Below are 19,567 nucleotides of genomic sequence, written 5' to 3' on the forward strand. Positions count from 1 at the left end.
AACAGCCTTTTAAGCCATAAACCATTCACACTTGCTCAAAACAACAACAATCAAACCAACTTTCATTTTTAAGAAATTTTAATTTTAATTCTAACATTTTCTATTTTTTTTATTTGCGAGTTAATAAAATTTTCAAAATTCATAAATTAATGTCATTTAGTTTGTAATAATCATTTGTGTTTTAACGAACGGGAGTCCATCAGTCCATCCCTATGTTTGGATGTTAGGCGATGGACCCCTCTTCACAATCCTTCAATGTGAATTCTAATACCATTGTAATCAAACATGAGATGAACTTTGACGCTATTGTTTGTAACCCTAATCGAGAAACTTGATGGCTTTAGAGATATCCCAATCTCGAAGGGATCATGTTGAGTTCACTGAGGCAATAACTCTCAGCAAAGATATCGTCAAAACTTAAGAGACGAGTATTCATTTCTTATGGGTTAGAACAAATTTACTCGTTTCTTGAAACTTTTTGATATGAAAAGTTCATTGCGTAGATAATCTCGATTGTTGGTTCAATTCATGCTAAGCATTAAAGCGATAAATCTAAATATATATATTTTATCAAATCGAATAGATACGTTTATATTTACGTCACTATCTTATTTAAAACTATTTTATGGGTTTGGTATTTAATAAAATGAGGAGAGAAGGAGTTAAAAGCAACGTGGCATCGTGAGCTTCCACCAATCATAAGTTTCCAACGTGGCATCTAGTTCACAATAAAATGGGGAAAATTAAAAAATAATTATATTTTATTTTATTTTATTGTTCACTTTTTATAATGTTTTAAAAAATTAAGTTAAAAATTGACTAAAAATATTTTTAATAATTATCTTAATGATTAGATTTAATTATTTTAGTCACTCTCTTGCTATTTTCACACTAATTATATTTTTTTTATTGTTTAAAAATTTTATAAACATTTTAAAAATAAAATCAAATATTGAGAGAGAAAAATATCATATTACTATGGCCCACAAGATATAAATGACGATATAAATGCAATTGGTGACAAATATATTATTTATTATTATTAAAATTGGAAATTAGGTGACAAATATGTTGAAGAAATGGTATTAACTGGAAGTGATAGGAGCACTCCTTTGTAGCCGTTGCACTGGGAGTGTACATAACAAATTGAAATTTTGGATTGGGACGCGTAAAGCGGTGGATATAGTAATAGTTACGGTCACGTGATCGCTTCCAGGCCCCATTTTTTTTATGTATTAAATTATATAAAATCTTATTTTATTTATTTATTTATTTATTTTTGGATATTTTATTTTAATTTTAGTTCTTATAAAAATGGTTATTTATTATTACTTGTGAATTAAATTTATACAAACAACTATTGGTATTGTGTGGTAAGCACTAAGCACAATGTTTTTCACTAAAAATAAAATATTTATATATTTTCAATAAATTGTTTATAGAAAAAAAAAAAAAAAAAGATTTGATGGGATTTGTGAAAGTTTTTGCAGTCAGCACGTCTTGTTCTTGATTTTTTGTAATAAAAAAAAAAGTAATTAATTAGACCGACACGTCGTCCTAAGCCAACTCATGGACTCACCAAACGTTAATTTAAATAAATTAAATACGAAGTATATATATTAAGATGTCTATAATTTAGAGGCAAAAAGATTTATTCACCATAATTACATCTTTGCTAATGCTCTTAGTAACCGTTGGATGAAAGTCGTGGATTGACTAATTTAGGGAAGGATCATAAATTTGTAATCAATCGATATAAACAGATATATGAATGAAATTTGAAATAAGTATACTTAACCATATGAATCATTTAAAAAATAAACAGATGTTTTTGAGAAGTGAATAATATTATACCTATTAGTTATGGATCAAAGACTGCTCTTTTAAAGCATTTGAGTAGTAAATTTAAGCTTTTGGAGCTTTTGTTTTTGGCGCAGAGACAAAATGACAGGATCGGACTGTAACTGACTCTCCCACAGCTTCAAAACCAAAACGCTCTTCTTTGTTCGTTTTCTGTGGTTCGTGGGGAGCTTGGCGTTTGTGGGTCGTCCTCATTTTCGCTTCCAATTCATCCAAATCAACTCTTTGGCATTTGGGTGTACGTTTTTTTGTTCAGTTTTGAGCTTACTCTATGAACCCTTTTTTGGGTTTTTTCTGATGAGCTAGGATTTGAATGTGGTTGGACAGTGAAAGGAAGATATGGGGGAGAAGCCGGAAGTGTTGGAGGCTGTGTTGAAGGAAGCTGTGGATTTGGTAATAGATCTGAGCATTTTAGAGCAATTTTGGTGTTTGGGTTGGCTTCTTCTTCTTCTCATTTGGTTAAGTGCAGGAAAATATACCCATTGATGAGGTTTTTGAAAACCTGAGATGTAGCAAAGAGGGTCTTACCAGTGAGGCTGCTGAGGAAAGGCTGAAGATTTTTGGCCACAACAAGCTCGAGGAAAAGAAGGTAATGCTTCACTTACTATTAGCATTGCGTCTATTGGGTAGTTCAGAGGTTAACTCTGTTTCATTTGCTCTGTTTTTTTGGTGCTGTTTGGTTTCAGGAAAGCAAAGTTTTGAAGTTTTTGGGGTTTATGTGGAATCCTCTATCGTGGGTTATGGAAGCTGCTGCAATTATGGCTATTGCACTTGCAAATGGAGGAGTAAATGCCCAGCTACATGGATTCTTCTTTTTGCTTTTTCACTTCTCCTTTCCTGTTCATTGTTCTGAGTACCCATTTAATTACTTGCAGGGAAAGCCCCCTGACTGGCAAGATTTTGTGGGTATCATTATTTTGCTTATCATCAACTCCACAATCAGTTTTATTGAGGAAAACAATGCAGGAAACGCTGCTGCTGCTCTCATGGCTCGTCTTGCTCCCAAAGGCAAGGTATCAGAGATGAATTCTTGTGTGCGCTTCATATTTGCTTGAAACTATACCTTGTATGCTTAAAGTTAAGTGGAAACTGTACCTTGTGTGTGCTTCATAAGGTTCTTCGAGATGGAAGATGGAGCGAGCAAGATGCTTCTATTTTAGTTCCTGGTGACATAATCAGTGTTAAACTTGGGGACATTATTCCAGCTGATGCTCGTCTTCTGGATGGGGATCCACTAAAAATTGACCAGGTTTGTAACCAACCATGATATCTGGAGATTGTAGCCTGATTCCTCTGTACTAAGTTTGGCTTTGGGCTTTGTAGTCTGCACTTACAGGTGAATCTCTTCCTGTAACGAAAGGTCCCGGTGACGGCGTGTACTCTGGTTCTACTTGCAAGCAAGGAGAGATTGAAGCTGTGGTCATTGCTACTGGTGTCCATACCTTTTTTGGTAAAGCTGCTCATCTTGTTGACACCACCAACCAAGTGGGACACTTCCAAAAGGCAAGAACACGAGTCGTTGTATTACTTGATTTTCGGTTCATGCGATTTCTTTATTTTAACTGTCACTCCGTTTGTAGGTCTTGACAGCCATAGGGAATTTCTGCATATGTTCCATTGCTTTGGGAATGGTAATAGAGATCATTGTAATGTACCCAATTCAGGACCGTGAGTATCGTCCTGGAATCGACAACCTCCTTGTGCTACTGATTGGAGGAATTCCCATAGCCATGCCTACCGTTCTATCTGTGACAATGGCTATAGGTTCTCATAGGTTATCCCAACAGGTTGGCTTAGTTATTTTGAATGCTTCCTGTTGAATGTTGTCTGATCAGTGAGTTACGAAATAAACGTTGGGATTATCTATGTCAATTTCAGGGTGCCATCACGAAAAGGATGACGGCTATCGAAGAAATGGCAGGCATGGATGTGCTTTGCAGTGATAAGACAGGAACCCTGACCTTGAACAAGTTAACTGTCGACAAGAACCTTGTTGAGGTTGGCAGAGAGTTGCTTCTTTCTTGTTAATGGGATATCTCTTCCTCTCATGAGCAATTTATATTGTTTGTTTCTAACTTTGTGTCTAATTGTAACTTTAGATTTTCAGTAAAGGGATAGATGCAGACATGGTTGTTCTAATGGCTGCTCGAGCGTCGAGAACTGAGAATCAAGATGCTATAGATACTGCTATTGTTGGGATGCTAGCTGACCCAAAGGAGGTAAGTCATCAATATCCAAATCTCTCTACTCTTTCAAAAAGGCTTTTGAAATGTTTAAAATGCTCGTTGCTGCATCTTTCTCGCTTCCAAAGGCTCGTGCTGGGATTCAGGAAGTACATTTCCTTCCTTTCAATCCTACTGACAAGCGAACGGCTTTGACTTATATCGACCATGAGGGCAAGATGCACAGAGTCAGTAAAGGTGCTCCAGAACAGGTAAAAAGGCTGCTCTATTTGTACTTGTGCAATGTTTTACCTGAGAACAGATTACTAAATATTGTTCCTGTTTTAACCGTCCCTTTTAGATTCTAAATCTTGCACACAACAAGTCAGAGATAGAAAGAAAAGTTCATGCAGTGATTGATAAATTTGCTGAACGAGGTCTGCGCTCGCTTGCTGTAGCATACCAGGTTAGTAAGATTTGTTGATCCCTTGGTTATAAGGCCACTGAGATGACCCGAACTCACCGCTAGCAGATATTGTCCTTGTTTGACTTTTCCTTTCGAGATTCTCCTCAAAGTTTTTAAAACGCGTTTGCTAGGAAGAGATTTTCACACCCTTATAAAGAATGTTTTGTTCTTGGTTATGACCTCTATTTGATTCATATCAGGAAGTTCCAGAAGGAAGGAAAGAAAGTGCTGGAGGTCCTTGGCAATTCATTGGCCTCTTGCCTTTGTTTGATCCACCAAGGCATGATAGTGCAGAGACAATTCGGAGAGCTTTAAATCTCGGCGTAAATGTGAAAATGATTACCGGTATGTTTCGCGCTCTACCCTGCATGAGTACATCCCTAGTAAAAATGCTCTTCATGTATGGAATGGCACCAATGAGCTCACTGAATTTATGCTTGTTGGTTCCTTTATTAGGAGATCAGCTGGCTATCGGAAAGGAAACAGGACGTCGATTGGGGATGGGAACTAACATGTACCCATCATCTGCTTTGCTAGGACAGGAAAAGGATGAGTCCATTGCTGCTTTACCTGTTGATGACCTTATAGAAAAAGCAGATGGTTTCGCCGGTGTATTCCCGGGTACTTTTCGAATTTTTAGTTTGGGGAACCAAAAGAAACCAGTTTTTGTCCTTGGATACTGGCTCACCATGATATTTTGTTGGTTCAGAGCACAAGTACGAGATCGTAAAACGCTTGCAAGCTATGAAACATATCTGTGGAATGACTGGTGATGGAGTGAACGATGCTCCTGCACTTAAAAAAGCAGACATAGGGATAGCTGTTGCAGATGCAACCGATGCAGCTCGGAGTGCTTCTGATATTGTTCTTACTGAGCCTGGTCTCAGTGTTATCATCAGTGCCGTTTTGACCAGTCGAGCAATATTTCAGAGGATGAAGAATTACACGGTAACCCCTGGTTTTTCACGTTGCATTCTGTGAGATTGTGACGTTCTGATTTGTTTCTGACTCGCTTTTACTTCTCGTTCATGTCAGATTTATGCAGTTTCCATCACAATACGTATCGTGGTAAGTTGTTCTTAGAAAAGATGTTCTGGCATGTCCTGAATGACGAGTTAATGTTACTTTTATGATCATAACTTCGTGAGCTGCTGCTTTTGTTTGTTGCAGCTTGGTTTCATGTTGCTGGCCCTCATCTGGAAATTTGATTTCCCACCATTTATGGTGCTTATTATTGCTATCCTTAACGATGGTTCGTTCAAAACCTCTCTATCTGGAGCATGTTCGGAATAACTTCCGACTATCTTAAACGTTTAGAAAGTCAATCCAAACAGGCCGTTGATCGGAATAATATTATGAATTTGTAGGTACAATCATGACAATATCAAAGGATAGGGTCAAGCCATCTCCTCTCCCAGATAGTTGGAAGCTAGCTGAAATTTTTACTACTGGCATTGTTCTTGGTAGCTACTTGGCAATGATGACGGTTATATTCTTCTGGGCATCGTATAAAACCAACTTTTTCCCTGTAAGACAATCCAATGTCCTTAAAAACCTGCTGTTTTTTTCTAGTTTTCTTGTACTTAGTCACTGCTATTCTTCTGGTTTCTGCTGATCTATCGCGTTTTACGAAAACTTCAGCGAGTCTTCGGGGTACCAACACTTGAAAAAACAGCTCATGATGATTTCCGGAAGCTAGCCTCAGCTATATATCTGCAAGTGAGCACTATCAGTCAAGCACTCATTTTCGTCACACGATCTCGGAGTTGGTCCTATGTCGAGCGTCCAGGGGTGTTTCTTGTAGTGGCTTTTATTCTTGCTCAACTGGTAAGGCGAGCTTGGTTTGAATTGCGTCACGTGTATTTGCTTTGGATGGAAGGAAACACTAAGTTTGGATGTATTGATGAACAGGTTGCCACTTTGATTGCTGTGTATGCTAATTGGAGTTTTGCTGCCATTGAAGGAATTGGTTGGGGTTGGGCTGGTGTGATTTGGCTTTATAACATCATCTTTTATATTCCTCTTGATCCTATAAAGTTTGCTATTCGATATGCTTTGAGTGGGAAGGCTTGGGATCTCATGCTTGAGCAGAGGGTATGGATTTGAACGGTTTCGTGTGCATCTAGCATTGGGTAGACCTCATACAATAACTGTATTGACTTGTATTCTTGTATAGATTGCTTTCACAAGACAAAAGGATTTCGGTAAGGAACAACGCGAGCTGCAATGGGCTCACGCACAAAGAACGCTGCACGGTTTGCAACCGCCTGACACTAAGATGTTCACGGAGCGAACGCATTTCACAGAACTCAATCACATGGCTGAAGAAGCCAAAAGGAGAGCTGAAATTGCTAGGTATGATGCAGATGCTAAGGACTTGGTAGTTTTAAGTTATCATTCTTTTAACTGACTGCGAATTCGGATTGATTTAGATTGAGGGAACTCCATACACTGAAGGGTCATGTAGAATCAGTGGTTCGACTGAAGGGTCTCGATATCGAAACGATTCAACAAGCATACACTGTGTGAGGGGATGGATGCCCATTGCCCAATACATACTGTAAAATACTGTCTTTGTAGTTGTATCTTGACTGCTGCCCCATTAACATATGCAATTGGTGTTGTTTTAGCATGTTAGAGGACTCTGTTGTGTCTTTCTTTCTACTGCTGGACTTGGCATAGCCTGTAATGCATCCCCCACCCCCACCCCCACCCCCAAAAGGAAGTTCTTATGAAATCATCTTCTCCTAATTTCATGCATTTCTCGGTAAAATATCAGCTTTCTCCTCACCAATGTGGGATCTCACAATCCACCCCTTTTATTCAGTGTCTTTACTAGACACTCGTTCTTCTCTCCAATTGATGTGCCACCCCTTTTATTCAGTGTCTTTACTAGACACTCGTTCTTCTCTCCAATTGATGTGCCATCTCACAAGCCATCCCCTTTTAGGGCGCGGTGTCCTCTCTCCAATGGATGTGAGATCTCACAAGCCACCCCCTATCAAGACTCAGTGTCTTTGCTGGCACATCACTTAGTGTCCACTCCCTTTGGGACTCAACGTTCTTGTTGGCACAGTGTCCACCCCCTTTCGGGGCCATTGGAAAGAGGAATGAGTGTCAAACCACCCCCTATCAAGGCTCAGTGTCCTCACTAGTACATTGCTCAGTGTCCACTCCCTTTGAGGCTTAGCATCATCGTTGGCACCTCTCGATGTCCACCATCTTTGGGGTTTAGCGTCCTTGTTGGCACAGTGTTCACCCCCCTTCGGGCCATTGGAGAGAGGAACAAGTGTGCCACTCCCTATCAAGGCCTAGTGTCCTCGCTGACACATCACTCAGTGTCCACTCCCTTTGGGGCTCATCATCATCGTTGACACACCTCCCGATGTCCACCCTCTTTGAGGCTCAACGTCCTTGTTGGCACAGTGTCCACCCCCCTTCGAGGCCATTGGAGAGAGGAATGAGTGCCAGTGAAAACTCTGGGTCTCGAAGGGGGGTGGTGGATTGCGAGATTTCACATCGATTAGATAGGAGAATGAGTGCCAACGAGTACACTGGGTTTTGATGGGAAGGGGTGGATTGTGAGATCTCACATCGATTAGAGAGAGGAACGAGTGCTAACGAGCTAGGACACTGGGTCCCAAAGGGAGTGAGATCATCCCAGGTCGATTGAAGAGGAGATAAAAAGGAAGAAGACTAAGCTAAACTATTACTTTTCAATTTTTTTTCATTATAAAAACGGGTAAATTAAAACAAATTAAAAAAAAGAAGAAAGTCAAATGGGTTACATTGAAAGTCAATCAAACTAAAAGGTTTATTTAATTAATTATAATAAATAAAAAAATAAATAAAAGCTATATAAACAAAATCCTAACATTACTGTACAAAGGTAAACTACGGAAGAGTAATGTGCAACGAAGAACCCAATATTGGCATGACGCGCCCTGTTTCTCAGGCATTTACAAATCAATCCGATTCAAATCTTCCATCAATTTCACTTTATTATCATAACTCGTCACAAAACGGCTTGCAAACAACACGAAGTACAGCAGATTCAGAGTTCCGACAATGGCGATCGTGAAATAGTAGTAATCGAGCCTATTCTCGTTCAAGTCATGACCCCCTACCCATGGCGATTCTGCAAATTCACCGCTCACACTGTGTATCAGATTAACTATTAAAGAGCTCAAATAGCTCGCAACAGAGAGCGTGAGGAAGAAGATGGCCCCTGCAACCGTTCTCATATGCTCTGGCATATGCATTGTGAAGAACTCCATAATGGCTACCAACGCAAAAGCCTCCATTAAACCAGTAAGAGCATGCTGCGGCAACAGAAATGCGAAGCTTATCGGTGAAATGAACGACCCGTTTTTCAAAGCAGCCTCCCGTCGATATCTCTCGACAATGCCGGAGACGACCATGCACACAATCGACAAGATTATCCCTATCGTGATCCTCTGTTTCATTGTAAGTCTTCTCTCTTTTCCGGTGATTTTCTTTGCCATTTTGATGAAAACCCTCTCGTAGATTATGATCCATATTGATAGAGAAATCATTCCGGCCAGATTCATCCAGCCGGGTGGGAATTTGAAATGGGTTCCGATTGATCTGTTTGATTGCAAAGCTTGAAGAATTCCAAATGTGTTTGGTTGATTGAACACTACAAAACACCCAATTCCTGATATCCAAATGGGAATAATGGACACAAGGCATTTGAATCCTTCGACTTGCTGTAAACTGCATAACCTCCATGGATTCTTGGGTTTCCCCTGTTCATCCAATTCTTCATCTGGGTTCACTATAATCGCAGCTTTATCCAGCCATTTGAATCTCTCTGTATGAACAAGCTTTTCCTCATGGGAAGAATCCGCCATTGGTGGTTCATAAAACGAGTAAGATGAAACAGAGTATCTTCGTTTTCTACAAGCAGCGATAATGACACGAGCCATATCAGAAAACATGCTTCCTCTGGGCTCTGCCATGATGTAAGTATGGCGACCCAACAAGAAAATCGTGATGGAGAAGAAGAAACAAATGGTGGGTATGGCGAATCCGAGGGTCCAACTTATATTTGTTTGAACATAAACAACACCGGTGAGGGCTATAAGCAGAGCAACGGTGAAAGAGAGATACCACCAATTAAAGAAGCTTTCTAATTGGGACTTTCCCTTTTCTGTGGTGGTGTCGAATTGATCGGCTCCGAATGCGACGTTGCAGGGACGAATGCCACCGGCGCCGATGGATAACAGACCGAGACCAGTGAAGAGAACGAGAAGCTGCCATAAATGTGGCTGTGGGCAATGGTCGGGATTTTGAGCATTGCAAGGAGAAGGTCTGAGCTGGGGGAAGATTGCAGTGAGCGTAACAGCCCCCATTCCCTAATGAAAACGAATTTGGAATCAAAAGAATTGCATGAATGTTCATGAATTCAAAAGGGTATGTTGATAATACCAAGAATGATGCAATGGAGCCGTAGAGGAGGGTGCGGTAGCGGCCAAGACAAGTATCGGCGATGAAAGCGCCGGCCAAAGTGGCAACATTGGAGGTGCCACTCCAAATGTTAACCACATTGACCACATAAATGCCGTTGAGATTGTATTTGGTGGTGAGATATACAGTGATATTGGAGATCAGACTCATGGATGACAGCTTCTCAAACGACTCGTTCCCTTAAGAAAAAGAAGATGCATTAAATACCAAAGGAAAATACAGAGGAGCTTGTTGTGTTGTTGAAGTGTTTTGTGTTACCGATGATGTATTTGACGGCGCACCACCCTCCTGGCTGCCGGCGAGGGGGAGGAGGGCGGTGGTGCGAGTTTGAAGGAGAGGAGGGAAGTGGGGATTCCAAGTCCATGGCGGCGGTGGAAGGGAGTGAAGGAGGAGGAGTCTGTAATTAAAGGGAGTGGAGGAAGTTAGGAGCGGTGGAAATGGTCCAAATTGAAGATATTTATTGAGGTTTTGTGCATTGATCCTATTTTCCCTCTCTTGGCCGCTCCTCCCCAACTGCTCCATTTTTCTTCTCCCACACCAATTCCATGCTCATTGTTTTTTTTTTTTTTTTCACAATCAAGTTTCATTTCAAAAATATTTTCTAAACTAATTGTCGAATAAGAATGAAATAAGTTTTGAGTCGGCTAAGTAAGGGGTTGATTATTGATTTATAAGTAAGGAATACATATCCATTCGTAAGAGATATTTTGGAGAAACTAGCCCCAAAAGCTAGGCTACGAGAACTTACGTTCAAAATGGACAATATCATATTATTATGGAGGTTTGTGACCTACCCATGTTAATAGAATCACAAAGAAGTTGTGAGCCTTGAAAATATTAAAAAAGTGACCGAAATGTTGAATAAAATAAGTATTTTGTTCGAGAATTCTATATGCCTTATGGACTTTAAATAGTGTACTTTGTAGTGTGAAAAGATGGTTGGGAGAAGAATCTCATATCTCCGTTAGTACGAGGTCTTTTAAGATTTCTGACTCTAGTTGGCCAACTTTGATCCCAACTTCGAACAGAAAACTTTAGAGCTCCATGTTCATTGTTGGGGAAGTTCTAACTCAACAACGAACATGGGGCTCCAAAGTTTTCTGTGGATGGCCAAGCTTTGACTTGTGGACGATACCATTACGTTGGTTTGTTTCTCTGTTATTGGATAACGTTAAGTGTTGAAAGGGGTTTTAGGTTTCAACCAAACTCTTAGCCACCAAAATTTGCCAGCAACTGACTTGCTGCTGTCGCCATTGCTGACAAACAAATCACAGGGTTTCCTCGACTGTCATTTACTTTCAAGAAAGTCAAACCCGTAACAGGAGTTGACAATCTCCTGACCCATTTCAAATGGTGATATAAAAGCAGGTGGACTTTAAATCCCATTTCACTGCTTGGTTGGAGGAGGGTTAAGGTTGTTTTTAGTCATTGCAGATAAGGACAAGCACGATGGGACAGACAGAAACAGAGCGAAACAGAGAGGCTGCCTGCTGCTATTCTTTATTCATTTTTTCCATATGGTTTAGCCTTTGGGGAATGGCCTTTGGACCTCTTCAAAGGCCAACTCCGCAACACAGCTTCGAGTTTTTATCTGTTTTTTCCTTTTCAAGCCCTCTGGCGTTCTTCACAGCTTTTCCCAAATCCCATACCCCTCCAGATGGTGTCTTTGTCAGCCTCACCTTTCAATATATTATTTCTCAAACTTCGTTTTGCGGCTTTTACCGTACTTTCTTTGTTTGTCTTCATCTTCTCCCCTGTGTTGTCTCCAAACAATCGAAGCTTGGAGGCGGGTCGAGGGTAAAATCCAGTATGAATCTGCAATTGAAGCCAATTCACCACCGTGGCCAGCAGCCGTATCAACCCAGTTTCCGTGTAAACCATTCATTCATTTCTTTGCTGCCCAATTGCCATTTATTGAATGGAAATCGAGGGTTTTCAATAGATGGGTCTGTTAGGCCTTTGGGATTATTACTCAACGATCGGAGGAGAAGACGAAATGGGGGCGGCGGCGGCGACGGAATCGGTTACAGGAGTATTGTGGCGTCCGGCATTGCTGGTGCACCGATTTCAGATGGGTCGAAACCAGACAAAGGCTTTGTTTCTCCTCCCCTCAGTGACATCCTTTGGCCTTCTGCAGGTTAGAGAAGGTCCCTTATGAATCATAATGTATGAGAATTTCGACCGAAATTTGATGAAGAACTGCGAGATGGGTAACGTTGTTTTGTCATGAATGAAACAGGGGCATTTGCAGCGATGGCAATGCTGGGGAAAATGGATCAGATGCTAGCGCCAAAAGGGCTTTCTATGACAATTGCGCCATTGGGAGCCGTCTGTGCTATCCTGTTCGCAGCGCCCTCATCCCCTGCTGCTCGAGTACTCGCTACATCTCTGACAGCTCAATTGCTTTGAACCAAGAACTAAATTTAGGTTTCTTTTGGTGCAGAAGTACAATATGTTCATGGCCCAGATTGGGTGTGCGGCAATTGGGGTTTTGGCGTTTACTTTGTTGGGGCCTGGATGGCTGGCTAGAAGCTCTGCTCTGGCTGCATCCATGGCGTTCATGATCTATACTGGTTCGACGCACCCACCAGGTTAAATTGAAGCCCCACTCAATTTGTTGTGTGTGTGTTTGGGAATATGGATTGACTTTGATTTTTGATTGTAATGTTAACAGCTGCAAGTTTGCCGCTAATGTTCATCGATGGAGCTAAGATGCAGCATCTCAATTTCTGGTATGCTCTGTTTCCCGGTGCCGCTGGATGTGTTCTCCTTTGCTTCATAGTGAGTTCTCTCTGTTTTACTATTAATATATTTCTTTTTTTTTTCTTCCTATTTTAAAATCTGATCATAATTCGTAGGTGAGATACTAATCTTAGATCTATAACTAAGCAAAAGTTCTACGTCAGCTGATTTAAGAAATGATCATGTGTTTATAAACAAAAAAATACATCTCAATTGGAATTTGGTCTTTTAGGGAAGCACAAAGCAAAGCCATGAACACTTATGCTCGAACTGGACAATATCATATCATTGTGGAGAGTCGTGTTCATCTAAATTAACTAGATGAGGTATACAGAAGTTTGGTTAAAAAATTTTAGACTCATTGTTGTTGGTGAGTTAGTGACCCAAATAACTTGAATAATGTTCCCAATTCAACACTCTTTTGTCGGGATTGAAAAAAAATCTTCCAATTATTTAAAAATTTTCAAACTCACTACTAGCGGATGTCATCATGGGACTTTTTCAGAATTCTTCTCAAGATTTTTAAAATGTGTCTAGCACGGAGAGGTTTTCACACCCTAATAAACAATGTTTCGTTCTCCTCCTCAATTGATATAGAATCTCACAATAAGTCACAATGTATCATTGACAATTGTTATTCATGTGAAATATTTTAATTTTCATATCAATTTTAAAGTTAGGGTCAAGTTGGGTTGAGATGTAAACTTTATTTTTTGATGAACTAAATTGAAAATTTCAATCTAGTTTAAACTAAAAAAAAACTCTAACCCAACATAACCCTAATCATTTAAGTTAGGTTGTTTAGATTTTTCGGATCATACGAACACGATTGCTATTTATAATTATATGAATTAGACACAAACCCGGGAGTGTTTTTCATATTATTATTATATGATGCAGCAAGAGATAGTGGTGTACTTGAAGGAGAAGTTCAAATTTTGAGCAGGTTTTTGAGTGTCACACATGGAACAGCCATTGTTGAAGGTGTCCCAAAGCTCATTTTTGTGAGTTTTCTTTCAATGGATGATAGCCTTGTGATCTGATGGAAAAATAATTCTATAAATCTTATTACATTATTAATTTGTAAATTTAATCTTTACTACTCCAAACATCGAGTTATGAAACGATATGTATTTTTTCTTTTTTCGTTCTTCAGGAATCAAATGGTTATCAAAATCGTAAACTATACTAGAGTAAATTTGTAACGGAAGGAATGATAGTTTCAAGACAAAATATTTTTTTGAAAATATTAGATCAACGACGGTAAAAAGATGAGTGGACAAATCTGTAGACATGAGGTGGAATGGAACCCAACAGAAACAAGAAACAGGGTACACGTGTGTGTTCTTGTACTAAGTCACATGTCGTCCTCACTAAATTGCTCTTTGTCGGTTCCACTCCCCAAAATTATTTAACTTGATAGCCACATTAAAATTACTAGATTTATGATGAAATTGTTGGATGATGAAAGTCCCACATTAGCTAATTTAGGGAATGATCATGGGTTTATAAGTGAGGAATACTAACTCCATTGGTATGAGACATTTTGGGGAATCCCAAAGTAAAGCCATGAGAGCTTATGCTCAAAGTGAACAATATCATATCATTGTGAAGAGTCATGTAACATGGAATCAGAGCTATGCCCTAAACTTAGCCGCCTCAATAGTATGAGGCCTTTTGGGGAAAGGGAGAGCTTATGCTCAAAGTGGACAATATATGCCCTAAACTTAGCCGCCTCAATAGTATGAAGCCTTTTGGGGAAAGGGAGAGCTTATGCTCAAAGTGGACAATATCATACAGAAATTGAAGCGTACTCTAGCCATTCTAATACCTTCCATTTTTAATTTTAAGTATTAAAGTAATACATTTTGTCATAAACTTATAACCTCCTAAAAATTAATTAGGTAATTAGACCTCCAATTCCTCTTTTTAAGTTCATTAAAAATTAGTAAAATTTTAATTTCTTCCATTTTATAATTAAAATATATAATTAGATAATCCAGCTAGTTTATTATATAGACAAATGCAGAGAATAGAAGCCCAATTATTAAACTTTGAGATAAACACATAAAATAAACCATTAAATTTTTATAGGACAAAACAATTATAAATAAATAAATATATATATGTGTGTGTGTATGTATGTATGTATGTATGTATATATGTATATGCATATAAACAAATAAATAGGTGGAAGTGGTGGGGCCCATGCCTGTGTTTTTTACTCTGATCTAGCCACGGATCGATTGCCAGGTGGTAAAGCACGTCCACGTCAGTGGGACCGAGCACGATGGAGATTCCAAGACGAGGCTTTAGGGTTTTCTTTTTTGTTTTTAATTATTATTATTATTATTATTTTACCATAGTGCAGTGACTGTCCCCACTTTGACGGTGACAGTTCTGTCGTTTTAACAAAACCCACCTTTTGCAAAACCTTAATCTGACAAGATCGTGCCCATCATACGCACACGTGGCTCTAATCCATCGAAGACCTCAGTTCCAGACTTTCATAGTCGGTAGATCTAAACCGGCTACCTGCGGTAATTACATTACACGCGTCGCTCCCTCATTGGGTACTATTTTGCCTATCTACAGTCAACGGATAAGGTAGCTCTGTCATTTCCCCGCCCTAGCCTTTTCCTGACCTTTTCTAACTCCCAATAAAACCCCGCCACGTACCCCATTGTTTATAAATTATTATTATTTATTTATTTTCTGAATTTTATAATATATCTAATATTTGACGATGGTATTGAAATGTATATGATATCGTTTAAGTTGGTATTATATTCACTAATTTGGGTATCTATTTCGAGAAGAACGAGTGGCTTAGATTCAATGTTTTACATGGGTGCAGTGGAGGATGATAAATTGTCCATCATTTTAATCTCGATCGAATTGTCAGAGAATATATTTGAAAAAAATGTATGGATTATATTTTAGAAGAAAGGTTTTTGATTTTGATGGGATAATTTGACTACACTCAAAAGTTTATGTGGGCATGTAAGTGGGAAATCAGCATCAAATGGACCATTATTATTATTATTATTATTATTATTATTATTTAATTTTATTATAAGGTTGAGAATTATTAATATGAAATATCCATTGATTTAATTATACCTTCATCCATTATGCTTATAAGTCATTTTCTTAATCAAAATTTTGTCTTCCATGGAAACACAGCTTCTTCCACTTCAAATAATGCCTCTCCATAAAACACCATACAGATTCTGCATTTTCCCATCACCATGTGCCTTGTCTCCTCTTCTTTTTTTTTCATTTTATTCTTTTCGTTTCTCTCTCTTCTTCGTCGTTGAATTTTGTGTAGATCATGGAGCTATGAAGTCGAGTTTATGTGTGAGATCTCACATCGGTTGGAGAGGGAAACAAAACATTATAAGAGTGTGGAAACCTCTTTACAGTAGACGCGTTTTAAAACAGTGAGACTGCAGGTTAAAGTAGACAATATTTACTTGTGGTATCAAAACCAGACACTAAGCAATGTGCATGGTATAAGAGTGGATTGTGAGATCCCACATTGGTTAGAGTGAGGAACGAATCATTCTTATATAAGTCTCTCTTTAGTAGACGCATTTTAAAACCATGAGGCTGACAATATCTGAAGTGAATTACATATTACATAAAGTTCATTTTTTTGCTATAAAAACAGTGAGTCAAACGTGTTTCGTGAAGGTAACAGTTCACGTATATGGGCGATTTGGTGGGTATCACTGCATCACTAGAGTTGGATGGAGTGCAATGTTCAAAAGGTATGTCTAATAGTAAAGCTTGGATCTTGAAGTTGACTAGCAACATCTTCAAGGAAAAGAAGAAGAAGAAGAAGAAGAAGAAGAGAACAAGAAACTTTATTAGTGACATGATGATTCTGCAAGCTACCCATTAATGGCATATGATAAAAGTCAACTCCCTTTTCCTTCATTACATTGCTTCATAAGACACCATTTCAGTAAAGTTTTAGCCTTTTCTTCTCATCATTTTGCCTCTTACCCATTTGCTTGCTCTGATTTGTAAGCAAAAAGCATAGAATTAAGGTCGAAGAAAGAGCAAGCCAAAGCCCTGAAATGGGGCACAAAATTACAGTCATCAAAACAACCTTAAACTTTTCAAAACTATCAAAATCAGGAGGAAACATAATTGACAACATATTATTTAATCACATTCAAAGAAAACAACATTCGACACTAAAAACAACCCTTAACCAAAACCCAAGAAGATTACAGGACGGATCGAAGAAGTTGTCGAACCTGGCTCGGCTAGGCTCGACACGTGGGTGTGGGCTACCATTGCTTGGATTTATTACTAGAAAAACAAGCACAACATAGAAAAAGACTCTCTAAGACCAGGACCAAAGGGCATTGTCATCGATGGGGAATACAAAATTACAAGAACTTGTGGGCGGGTCAGAGTAATCGACATCTTCGAGCTTTGGGAAGATGCAAGGAGGCAAAAGATTCTTTCCCAAGTTATCTTCTTCGTCTTGCGATAAGTCGGACTGATCGGGATCGAAAATGTAGGACGAATCTCCGGGGTCTAGGAGTGAAGAGTGAACCCCATCAGTGTAGTGTGGGCTATCTGAATCAAATATATCACTTTTGACTGAACTCATCTCCTCCTGCTTACAACCCAGCTTTGAAGATTTGGAGGCTTCATCAACCAAATTTTGTGGTGGTTCTTCACCAAATTTGTCATCTTCAGACACCACAGAGTTGCTCCTTTCTTTGTCTTTGAGTATCAGTTTGTCTGTCAGGACAAGAATCTGTAATATCCATGTATTGTTTGTTAGTAATAATGCAAACCCAACACAGCTTAATCAGCAATAATGGAATATCCATGAATGTCAACAACATTTTTACCTCAGCCTTCAATGAATCCTTCTCCTTCAGTAGGTTTTCATAGTCAACCTTAAGGTTTCCATAGCTGGATTGAAGAGCTTCATAGTCCTTCTCCAGCTGTTTAGTTTTCCACCGTGCTCGGCGATTTTGAAACCATATAGCAACCTGACGAGGCTGCAGCCCGAGGTCCTTTGCTAGCTGAACTTTCCTCTCCGGTTCGAGCTTGTTCTCGGTCTCGAAACTTTTCTCAAGGAACCGGACTTGATCAGCTGATAAACGCCTCTTTTTTTCAGGGTGATGGAAGTAATCATCCAAGTCTTCATCCCCATTATCTTCATTATCGAACGGGCAAAAGAACGATCTATTCGATCCGTTTCCTCCACGAATATCTTCGAAACTCATCATGGATCTTGAACCTATACCAGAACAATCTGTCATGAACATCAACTAGACAAGTTTTACTCCCCAAGTGATATATGTCAGATAATATCAATCAATCTCATACAATTCTTCTACACAAATTGAACTCTATAACTGCACCAGATTCAGCTAACAACCACAAAACAACTAAAAACAGAGAAACACCAAAAGGAAATTACATCGATTTTCTCAAAATCAGCGATTAATGGTCCAATTTAAACAGCCAAAAGCATTGAGAATTCAGCACATAAACCCAAAGGGTGACCAAAAGCATCAATTCCACAGAGAAACATCAAAGAAATCAAGCATACAGAGGCAAGAACTGAAAAGATCAAGAAAAAGGGTGTACCAAGCAGAGAGGGGGAAGTAGAAGAAGATGACCCAGAAAGGAAAAGAGCACTAAGAGGCTCAGAAGCAAAAGACCCTCCACGATTCTGAAGCAAAACACTATGATTGGAAGAAACACCGCTTATACTACCACCGTCGTCGCCGCCGCCGCCATATACCCTCCGACCCGCCATAGCCCTAAATACAAAGAAACTATTCCCTGTTTCAAACAGCCATCAATAAAACGGAGAAGATTAGCCAGTGGGTCTGTGTTGTTGGGGGGTAATCTAAGACTTATGGCGGAAGAAGCTGGTGATTATGATTTCGGTGATGTGTGAAGTATGGGAACAACGGCTGCTCACACCCATCCCTCAGAATAAGAAAGATTAATGGATGAGGCTGTTCTTCGATTCTTTGGATTTCTTTTCCAAATTGAAATCGAAGATCGAGAGGAAATGGTTTCTGGGTTTGAAGCCTCCGAGAAGAGAATCTCCTCCTTTCCTTCCCGTTTCCCTTCGGAGGGGGAAGAACTTGGTGGGCTTATAATGGCAGCACCAGAATGCTTCTCATATATCCGTAGTTACCACAATACCCTTCTCCTTAGTTTTGTGGGTTAATTATTAAAACATTCATCTCAGATCCACATGGATTGGGGAGTAAAACGAAACATCATTTATAATGCTGTGAAAACTTCTTCTTAGACTATGAGTTTTAAAAGTCTCGAGTGAAAGCTCTAAGGAAAAATCTGAATAGTACAATATATGCTGTTAAAAATGGTATTAAATTCAAACACTAGGCGATGTGCTAGTGAAGAGGCTCAACCCAAAAAGGGGATGGACAGTAAGGGCGTTGAGCTCTGAAGAGAGATAATTGATTTATAATGAATATATTTATATCATGTTTATTGAAAATTAAGCGACTAATATTATATTTATTAACGAAAAAAATGTAAATTAATGTTAAGGAGCTAACATGAAGTAGAGTGAATAATGGCATGAGAGGAGCAAAATGTTTCCCAATTATATGTTTCTGCCAACCAAACATTCAAGCCAAATTAATAAAAATAAATGGCAATAACATATACTCTAAAAACTATAGCCCTAAATAAATTGTACGTAAAAATTAAATTTATTTCAATAATCGGTTGAATTTAAATTATTTAAACAAATTAAAAATTTTAAATTATTATTATTATTAACAAAAAAAAAAAAAACAAAATATATTTAAAAGAGAATTAGTTTTTA

At 38.9% G+C, this 19,567-nt stretch overlaps 4 protein-coding genes across 5 annotated transcripts; 2 read left to right on the top strand and 2 right to left on the bottom strand.

Moving 5' to 3' along the window:
* The first annotated feature begins 1,909 nt into the window (after window positions 1–1,909).
* On the top strand, window positions 1,910–7,239 carry LOC111495316 (ATPase 11, plasma membrane-type-like). The gene is made up of 22 exons (XM_023145294.1): window positions 1,910–2,098; window positions 2,188–2,253; window positions 2,330–2,449; window positions 2,547–2,645; window positions 2,736–2,873; window positions 2,975–3,109; window positions 3,184–3,363; window positions 3,441–3,647; window positions 3,739–3,858; window positions 3,960–4,079; window positions 4,172–4,294; window positions 4,384–4,488; window positions 4,689–4,833; window positions 4,945–5,109; window positions 5,198–5,436; window positions 5,524–5,556; window positions 5,659–5,740; window positions 5,856–6,016; window positions 6,130–6,315; window positions 6,400–6,582; window positions 6,665–6,843; window positions 6,921–7,239. Exons 2-22 carry the CDS (start codon window positions 2,200–2,202, stop codon window positions 7,015–7,017), a joined length of 2,871 nt encoding a protein of 956 aa, XP_023001062.1. The 5' UTR covers window positions 1,910–2,098; window positions 2,188–2,199; the 3' UTR covers window positions 7,018–7,239.
* A 1,148-nt stretch (window positions 7,240–8,387) lies between these two features.
* On the bottom strand, window positions 8,388–10,385 carry LOC111495296 (protein NRT1/ PTR FAMILY 2.8). Its single transcript, XM_023145273.1, has 3 exons — window positions 10,237–10,385; window positions 9,940–10,157; window positions 8,388–9,866 (listed from the first exon to the last, which is right to left on the bottom strand). The coding sequence occupies exons 1-3, from the start codon at window positions 10,340–10,342 to the stop codon at window positions 8,448–8,450; spliced, it is 1,743 nt and encodes a 580-aa protein (XP_023001041.1). The 5' UTR covers window positions 10,343–10,385; the 3' UTR covers window positions 8,388–8,447.
* A 1,178-nt stretch (window positions 10,386–11,563) lies between these two features.
* LOC111495629 lies at window positions 11,564–13,800 on the top strand. Its single transcript, XM_023145742.1, has 5 exons — window positions 11,564–12,115; window positions 12,218–12,351; window positions 12,422–12,569; window positions 12,653–12,759; window positions 13,621–13,800. The coding sequence occupies exons 1-5, from the start codon at window positions 11,788–11,790 to the stop codon at window positions 13,660–13,662; spliced, it is 759 nt and encodes a 252-aa protein (XP_023001510.1). The 5' UTR covers window positions 11,564–11,787; the 3' UTR covers window positions 13,663–13,800.
* Window positions 13,801–16,862: 3,062 nt separating this feature from the next.
* On the bottom strand, window positions 16,863–18,859 carry LOC111495210 (homeobox-leucine zipper protein HAT5-like). Of its 2 annotated transcripts, none has more exons than XM_023145143.1 (3): window positions 18,346–18,859; window positions 17,598–18,007; window positions 16,863–17,500 (listed from the first exon to the last, which is right to left on the bottom strand). In XM_023145143.1, exons 1-3 carry the CDS (start codon window positions 18,515–18,517, stop codon window positions 17,078–17,080), a joined length of 1,005 nt encoding a protein of 334 aa, XP_023000911.1. In that variant the 5' UTR covers window positions 18,518–18,859; the 3' UTR covers window positions 16,863–17,077. The 2 variants fall into 2 exon arrangements, with proteins under 2 accessions (XP_023000911.1, XP_023000912.1); XM_023145144.1 differs by having other exon boundaries at window positions 17,598–17,992; window positions 18,346–18,857.
* Between the last annotated feature and the right edge of the window lie 708 nt (window positions 18,860–19,567).

The sequence above is a fragment of the Cucurbita maxima genome, unplaced genomic scaffold (assembly GCF_002738345.1).
Source record: "Cucurbita maxima cultivar Rimu unplaced genomic scaffold, Cmax_1.0 Cma_Scf00021, whole genome shotgun sequence".
Lineage (NCBI taxonomy): Eukaryota > Viridiplantae > Streptophyta > Magnoliopsida > Cucurbitales > Cucurbitaceae > Cucurbita > Cucurbita maxima.